The sequence below is a fragment of the Mobula hypostoma genome, chromosome 7, assembly GCF_963921235.1.
Source record: "Mobula hypostoma chromosome 7, sMobHyp1.1, whole genome shotgun sequence".
In the NCBI taxonomy this organism is placed as follows: domain Eukaryota; kingdom Metazoa; phylum Chordata; class Chondrichthyes; order Myliobatiformes; family Myliobatidae; genus Mobula; species Mobula hypostoma.
In genome coordinates, this window is record NC_086103.1 from 50,920,607 (window position 1) to 50,929,831 (window position 9,225).

General features: G+C 38.1%; 1 protein-coding gene across 1 annotated transcript in view; it reads left to right on the plus strand.

The window, feature by feature from the left end:
* The window catches only part of ecscr (endothelial cell surface expressed chemotaxis and apoptosis regulator), a 47,157-nt gene extending 39,458 nt beyond the window's left edge, over positions 1-7,699 (plus strand). The window contains exons 6-11 of the mRNA XM_063053419.1: positions 1,816-1,884; positions 3,438-3,539; positions 3,781-3,817; positions 3,940-4,007; positions 4,094-4,187; positions 5,302-7,699. Of these exons, the coding sequence (XP_062909489.1) occupies positions 1,816-1,884; positions 3,438-3,539; positions 3,781-3,817; positions 3,940-4,007; positions 4,094-4,176 (359 nt within the window). The 3' untranslated portion in view covers positions 4,177-4,187; positions 5,302-7,699. The remainder of the gene's footprint in view (positions 1-1,815; positions 1,885-3,437; positions 3,540-3,780; positions 3,818-3,939; positions 4,008-4,093; positions 4,188-5,301) is intronic.
* The last annotated feature ends 1,526 nt before the right edge of the window (positions 7,700-9,225 follow it).

Sequence of the window (9,225 nt, forward strand, 5' to 3'; positions counted from 1 at the left end):
CCCTTGCAAATTCCCCCTTAGTTCAGGGTATCTTTCTTATAACAAAAATCAAAGGGAGAGTTGCTGGGCATGCAAGAGACTAAGTTGTAGGAGTAATTATATTGACTGGCTGATCATGGCCTGGTATGGACAGACTAATGCCCTTGAACAAAAAATTCGACAAAAAGTGATGGATATGGTCCAGTCCATCAAAGGTAAAGTCCTCCCCACCATTGAGCACATCTGCATGAAATCCTGTTGCAAGAAAGCAGCATCTATCATCAAGGACATGCCCTCTTCTCACTGCGGCCATCAGAAAGAAGGTACTGGGGCCTCAGGAGTCACACCATCAGGTTCAGGAACAGTTATTACCCTTCAGCCATCAGGCTCGTGAACCGAAGGGGATAACTTCACTAAACTTAAATTGCCCCATCACTGAAGTGTTCCCACAAACCTATGGACTCACTTTCAAGGACTCTTCATATCATGTTCTCAATATTTATTGCTTATTTATTATTATTATTATATCTTTCTTTTTGTATTTGCACATTATAGTTTATTGTCTTTAGCAAATTTGTTTTCCAAAGAGTTATATCTTTCAAGGACTGAAAGATCTCCAAAGAGATCACCAGCTCATAACCCAGCATGAATGGAAAGCGTGCAGGGGAGCCGGCTGGAGCTGGATTCGAAATCGGGACCTCTCGTCCCGAAGTCCAACGCTGATGCCACTACGCCACCAGCCGGGTCTTAATAAGCATACCTGCCAAGAAAATGAATTTCAGGGCTGTATATGGTGATATATATGTACTTTGATAAATTTACTTTGAACTTTGAAGGGAAATACAGAAAAATGGGATGAATAGGATTTCCCTCTGAGAGCTCACACAGAACCAAGGGGCTGAATGAATCCCTAAGTCATAATAAGTATAAAATAAGGAATTGAATTCTTCAAAGCCTAATCACAGGACCACAACACACTAACTTCTAGCTAGTAGTTCAATTCAGAATGATTGGCTAATTAAAGAGAGAAAGTTAACTTGATCCGGATTTTCCCTGGACATATCAACATAGAAACTGGGAAAACTGCAGATTGGAAATTAACACATCCTACCTGGACTCAGAATTGGAGAACAATTATTTCACATCTGAGAAGCTAGGTTCACTTCCCAGCCAGCCCTTAGGTAGTCACTACAGATGGCTATAGAAGAGTGCTCTTTACATTGAAAGCAGGTGCTGATTTTAATTGAAAGTGTTAGGCGGTCTGCTTTTTTTAAATCATTCTATTTTTAATTAATATCTAACATTTGCAGATATGTTTAAGTATGCTTATTATTGGCAATAGATTTTTAGTTATTGCAATCTTTTGCTTTGAAATGTCTTTGACTTTCAGAGAGTTTCAAAAAACATTTGAAATGCCTATGACAGAAATTGAATGGCCATTTGGGCTCATGGCTTCAGGGTCCACCATTTAAGGCCAACTCGTAGCCAACTCTAATTGGTAGGGTGGTCACAACAGCCTGGCGCCCAGTATGATGAAAGACACCACAGTGCAAGAAGTGAGACTGTTGGGACAGTGTGGGTGGTGAGATTGATTAAGTGTAGTCTGCTCATTGTTGTGACAATGATTTTTTTCAGTATTGGTGAATCATACTTTTTGTTTCTCACTGAAATCTTGGAAATAGGCTATAAAAATCACCAACAATCAGATTTGAAGGTAATTGTGCATTTACATTAATAGCTAATATTAAACTTAGACCAAGGTTTGTACATTTTATATCAAATATGTGCAAATAATCAGCATCATATACATTTTATTACTTATTTATATTTTGACAGGTCAGATATCTATGCCAACCCCAACTCCTGCTACAATTGGAACCAACTCGTTGTCCGTAATAGCCTTTGGTAAATATTTTGCTATCAAATACTGAGTTCTTTCGTCAATACAGCTGTGATCTTGTGACTCTACTCAGCTCTCATTAGCAATTGATTCCATAGCAGGCAGATGAGCAGTAGTAAAAACATAAAAGAAAAGTGCAAAAATGTTATTGAGTATTAATATTGCCTGTTTTCTTTGCTATAGTTTAGGAATAAGTCTTGCAAGGCCTTACATCTCAAATTAAGCCTCAATGGGTGAAATACAGGCATCACAGCTCACAATGACATGAAGACTGACCCAAACCCATCCATTTTTAGGAGTTACATCGGAGGTTAATTGCAAAAGTTATAACACAAGAGCCTAATGCATTTCTATCTGCCTGCTTCTGGTTTTAACAGTGAATGAACAAAAGGAAGCTACGGGTGGGCCAGTCTCTTTCTGAGATGAACACATGCAAATGCCGGAGGGACTCAGCAGGTTAGGCGGCATCTATGGAGGAAAATGACCAGCTGACATTTCAGGCCTAAAACCTACATCGGAACAGGAAAGGAAGGAGACAGAAGCCAGAATAAAAGAGTTGGCATAGGGGCAGGAGCACAAGCTGTAAGGAAATAAATGAATGGAGTTAAGAGAGATAAAAGGGATTGATTTCAGAAGCTAGGAGGTGGTAGGTGGGGAAGGCTAAGGCCTGAAGAGGAAGGAATCTGACAGGAGAGGAGAGTAGATCTTGGAGTAAAGAGGAGGAGGTGGAGAACCAGAGGAAGGACGGTGAAGATGATGGGCAAATTGTGAAGGTGGGGGCTGGGGATAGTGGAAGGGTAATGGGGCCACTGGTATAAGGGAAAACAGAGAGGGCAGAGCACATGGTCAGAGAGATAGAGAGCAACAAAATTTACAGCTATGATTTTGCGACTCCACTCAGCTCTCATTAGTAATTGATTACATAGCAGGCAGATGAGTAGTAGCAAAAATATAAAAGAAATTTACAGTTCTTCCCCCACCCTCTCCTACTGAGTATATCCACAAGGAATGCTGCCACAAGAAAGCAGCATCCATGATCAAAGATCTCCACCATCCAGGCCAATCTCTTCTTGCTATTACGATCGGGCAAGAGGTACAGAAGCCGTAGGTCCTACACCACTAGGTTCAGAAGATGAAAAGGGAACTGGATGGCGCTGTTCCTTTGCGAGAGATAAACAATTTCAAGAACAATCAGGCATTGACTAGTCACAGGCCTTCAGTCAGACAGGTGACCAACTACCACCACTCTCTGGTATCTCATACCAAGCCAATGTTGAATCCACGGTACTTACTACATCCTGAACAGAACTCCTGTCTGCTCCCCTAAACAATGAATCCCCATCACTACTGCTCACTACTCTTTCCCCCTTTCCCTTCTGAGTCACAGAGCCAGACTTAATTTTTTATATCTTTTATTTTAAAATACCTAGTTTTTACACTTTTTGTTGTATTAACATATCTAGCACTTAGGCTTGTCTGTTGTATTGAAATATACCTTTAAAGACTCATGACTTTCCTGTTACAAAAGTAGTAACATGAACTTAACTTGTGTTTTCAGCTGTGATCATCCTGATCATAATCCTTGTGATAGTTGTGGTGATACTCGCTAGTGTCATCATCCTGAGGTTTAAATGTTGTGGCTGCCAGGAAACACCACAAGGTAGCTAAACTATCTGAATTTTTTTTTTAACTAATGCCATTTAATGTTAATCAAAAACATATCGTTGAGAAAGCAATACGTGTCATCATTGGAAGCAGTCGCTCTACTTCCTGCAATTTCCAGAAAGAAATATATATGTTAAATATATAATAACTTTCCATTGAGCAAACTGTTTTATTGTCTGAGTATATTTTTTTTATTCTTGGATAGTTTTGCATTTTATTGTTTAATATCTTAATAGACACAAGTAAGGCACGAAGTGAGGGACCATCAGAAAGGTAAGCAAATATGTTCAGCTAATTAAATCTCATAATTATGTACTCATTAAAGATTAAAGACTGATAGCTGATATAGAGCCTAATGAATTTAAACTTTTTCAACACCTGTGTTTTTCCCTCAGCTCTCATGCTAATGGAGAAAAGGAAAGCATCACTTTGGTTTCTATGCGAAGTCTTTACACAGAAGCTGGTCTGTCCTGCTTAATTTAAAGCTCACAGTTTTTACTTCCAATTGTAAATACTTTGTGCAGTACTTACACTTAATCTGTACTTTAGGAGGTCAAGAATCATCAGCGCAGGGGTATCTTCAAAATGAGTCCAATGAAATTGATGAGACGATAAACAATTTCAGCAAATAGATGATATCAAGGTGAGATTTTTATGTTTCTGGGCCATTATAATCTAAGTAGCAAACGTAGGTAAAATTATTTCTTTCTAAATGACCATTTCCTTCATACTTTCCTTTTGGGAAGCAAGTAACTTAGCTTTTAAGTTACTTTATCACACGTTGTGATTCATTCTTTAATATATTATAGCATTTCCTTGCAGTGTTACTGTAGTAACAGTCTACAGTATAAAACTGCCAAAATTCCAAACTGGAGCAAAGATTCCTTCACAATAAAAAATAAGATCCGTTTTCCTCCTCCCCAAAGGTTTATAAGTTTATATGGATCCACAACAACTGTGATATAAATAATGTATACTGATAAGAAATCAAGTTATCCAATTAGACATGAATTTTTCATTTCAAGCCAAGACACAGAATAAACTTTTCTAAAAGGATTGGAGGTGCACCAACCCTGCCGGAGAAGGGGAAAAACAAACTAAATCATGTCATGTCTGTAATTCAATGTGCCTACTGGTGGGGGGGGGAGGGGGGGTGATACTGACAGGATGGCTTGTGGGACAACAATAGGAGAGAATGTGGAAGAGGAACTTGGGGGCGAGCATACGTGAGAGGGAGGCAAAGTGAATAATAAAGGTAATATGATAAGGAAGGTGGATGGAGAAAGGATCATGAATTATCAGTGAGAGGAGAAAGGATAAGAAGACTATATTGGGAGCAACAAGACAGAGGCTGCAACATAAGAATCTTTGCTAATGTGGAGAAAATGGTGTGAAGAATAGGAGATAAACATATAACTTAGAAGTGGTGGTGGGGATGTAGGGTAAAGTCTGAGGTAAATTATGATAAGAATAAATGTTCCTGAAATCAAAATCCCACCAAATGTAGTATGCTTGATATTTTCAAAACATTCAGCATTTTAATGTATGATAAATAATGCTACTTTTAAAAGTATATATATTTTTAATTTTGATAGCTAGCTCTAGAATTGTCTGAAAATCCAGATTGATGCAAAGCTGGATTGATGTTTTTAAAGCTTCTTGCTATTGATTTATTTCACTGGCTGAGATAATATATCGTTGCTTGAAAACTATTATGTTGCTGTTATTTATTGATCTCTCTTTTATTGTAATTTCAGCTGGTGTAGAAGGACTGAAGTCAATGCTGTGGATTTGTACAAAATAGAGGAACACGGGAAACTTCATTGTCATCTTACGGAGTAGGGCATGGTTCTATTTGACACTTGTAATAAAGCAGCTTCTGAAAAAAAGTTCCCATGTAGTATCATAAGCTATTTTTCTAAGTGATGTAACACTTTAGGTACTAAACACTGAAAAACATCACAAATGTAACATTTGTGCAACTTGTAACTTTAACTAAAGTATAAGTTATGATGATAATTTTGACATTGGATAATGGAGTCAAAATTAACTGGCATCCTGTAAATTTTAAATATAATTTACTTTTTGAATATAAATGTTACAGAGGAATAACTTAAATTTGAAGATTTGAGTTGATTTCATGTCAGAGCAGGAGGCAAAACTAAACTTCTGTTTTAGATTCTGTTTAGCCATCCTGGCAAAACTATTCATATAGCTGCACTGTAAGGAACATTGAATATGCATTGCAATTCAACAAATACTCACATGCCTTCAGGTAATTACATAACTAATTTACAAGTTGATTTCTTCCTTTTCTTTATGTCTTCTGCAAGTAAATGAATTCTGCAATAAAACTCCCAAATATAAAGGAGCCAAAATTTTGGTTATTCCAGGGAACTGCTGCGGTTTTCAGTTAAAAGGGCCAGAGAAGTGACTGCAAGTTTTACAAGATTCTTTTTCACTCATTACATTGAGTACTGTGAGAATCAGACAACCCACCAACAGCAATGCAATGAATATAGGACAGGGATGGGGATAGTTTTTGTTCAGATTTGTCAGACAACCCTGGGTATAAGCTTGGAGACTGGTACAGACCGGCCTTGGGAAAAAAAAGAAATGTAACTTTCACTGAAGAAGATCAGACCAGAGAAGACTTGTGGATCCTTGAAAGAGTATCTAAATATTTTTATTGGTATGATTCCACAAGAGATTACAGATGAATTTAAATGAAATCTCTACAAAATTATTAGTAAGGCATCAATCCCTGATAGCCATGTGTGCAAGTTTCTCGTTGTATGATGCAGAAAGGCGTTAGAGTTGCATTGTCAGCTGATCCTGATAGGAAATGCTTATCTGCTCATAACTTGCAATTTTTGTATAGGCTATTGGTCAGTAGTTCTCATGAATACAGCAAATTAACTTAGCTTTATCAATCATTTAAATAAGAAGTTAAGGTAAACAAAGAAACAATAACATAGCAAATTATTTCACTTCTTGAAATTTATTTTCTTATTGTTCAGTACCATAAAATTTAGAAAATAACTTTCAGAGCTTTTGCATTTTGAGTTTAGCATTGTATCAAGGTGCTGCAGTGCACTAAAAACAACAGATTTCGAAGACTCTGATGGCTAAGTTATCAATGCACATCTGCAAAATGACAGGAATCCAGAAATTATTGCTGCACCTATTAGTAGTTGCATATTTAAAAGGTTCACATGACATTCATCTGCCTGCTCTACCTGTAAAACATTCAATTGATAATTTTAAAATACTAATATTTTGTCAAAATAATGCACAAATCAATCTTCCCCACACTACTTTGACTTAATTCAATCCTAGAATGTGAGATGTGAAATCTTAAGGCCAGAAGACCATTCCAATCATCTTTCCATTATAATTACTGATTGTTTTCTGAATGACCTATCTCTGGCAACCAGTTATCCATCAACATGTTTCAGTAAGTGACACACTGATTTGGTGAGTATAATGGTTTGGGGTTCAAACTATCAAATGATTTGAATTGAATTAAATTGACTTTATTACTTACATCCTTTACATACATGAGGAATTAAAAACCTTTACGTTATGTCTCTGCCTGAATGTCCAGTGTGCAATTTATAGTAATTTGTAATAAATAGTATGTACAACAGGACAGTCAATATAGCATAGAAATACAATTGTATAAGCATGAATTAATCAGTCTGATGGCTCGGTGGAAGAAGCTGTCCCGGAGCCTATTGGTCCTGGCTTTAATGCTGCGGTACCGTTTCCCAGATGGTGGTAGCTGGAACAGTTTGTGGTTAGGGTGTCTTGGGTCCCCAATGATCCTTTGGGCCCTTTTTAAGCACCTGTCTCTGTAAATGTCGTGAATAGTGGGAAGTTCACATCTACAGATGTGCTAGGCTGTCCGTACCACTCTCTGCAGAGTTCTGCGATTGAGAGAAGTTCCCATACCAGGCAGTGATGCAGCCGGTTAGGATGTTCTCAAGTGTGCCCCGTAGAAAGTCTTTAGGATTTGAGGACTCATGCCAAACTGTATATAATCAACATCAACAACATTTCAATGCAAGACAAAGAACATTGAAATTAAAGATACAAAATTGCAAAGGGCATATTAATCCAAGTTCCAACTGTCTCTCCCGGAAAGGCCACCAGTGAAATGCTCCATTTGAAAAATCTTCAAGTGTCCTGTTTGGTATTTATCAAAAAAAAATCAGAACAACCAATCATGAAGCAATTTTCTACCTTTAGAAACAAACAGGCCATATAAGGCTGCTGTGTGTACTGACATAAAAAATGATTAATTTGTTTTGTGTTTCTCATGCACAGGTAAAAGTACTATTTCTCATATTGAATAGTCTCAATGTAGAAGTAAAATCTCTCCTTATCCTAGCTATTAAAATATAAATTTGACTAGACTTCAACAAACATTTTAGAATGAATTTCTCTACTGCACTACAGTGTTCTTTATTAAAGACGGTGCAAACCTGTTGCTTAAGGCTGTACATTTTTCTCAGGAGCATAGCAAAATTACAACTTCCAAGAAAAGTTGTAATTTAAGTTACAAACAAGACATGACATTGAATGTCATCAATTTAATTTAATTTTTTTCTTGCAAACAATCTTGCCTTTCATAGGATGATAGACAAAATAAAATTTTACTAAAGCATACCTTTGGACACACTATTTGCGATTTTCTAGGTAAGCAGAAAGTAAATTGATTCTATTATATATTGAAGTCTACAGTATTTGAAGATGATTTCAAGAAAATTACATGTACTGTTTTGTTTTGGGACCCCTGCTCTTTGTGATTTTATAGATGAAATATTGGAAGGGTAGGTTAGTAAGTCTGCAGATGATATGGAGGCTGGTGGTGTTGTGCAGTGGTCCCCAACCTCCGGGCCGCGGACCGATACATTGCTGCGAAGCATGCAGGTGTGCAACGGTAGCCGGAGTACACCCAGCACAGCTTTAAGAAAAAAGCCGAAGTGAACAAGCTAACTAATTAGGTGCCACCCGGCACGTAAATGTCAGCCCGGATCAGAGGCGATTGCTGATTTCACTTGCTCTATGCGGTGTTCACTCCTCTTTCCAGGGCGCTGGAGCCTTTTGCTGTTCCATTGTTTGGTCAATTTAAATGCCAGCCCAGACAGGCTGAAAAGACAGGGCTGTCAGGATCGAGGTGACATGTTGAATCTACACAAACCTCTAATAAAGTATAGGCACTGCCGTGCTTTCTTTGTCATGACAGTTACGTGCTGGTCCCAGGACAGATGCTCTGACACTTTTCAGAGAGAGAAACGTCGATCCTTAATGCCAAAAATTTAAGGTTATTGACCCTCTCCACCTCAGTTCCTCTAATGAAGACTGGCTTCTGGGCAGCACCTAATTAATTAGCTTGTTTATTTCGGCTTTTATCTTGAAGATCGCAGCTCGCAGCGGCCACTCCGGTGGTGATGCCTGTTATTTGTCAAGTAGGGTGCTGTGCACAATCCTAATTTGATGGAGACGGACGTGAGAGAATGGAGGAACATCTGGTGAAACTTCTGAAATGCCTGCTTCGCTGCTGCTGCTATTGTGTGGTCCAGAATCTCCGGAGGAGAAGACCTGAGTCCTTGGCTTTGCTTGTTGCTCAGCGGCTGGGGTGGGGTCGAAGCGCTCAGCAGAGGATGGTGCTTGGT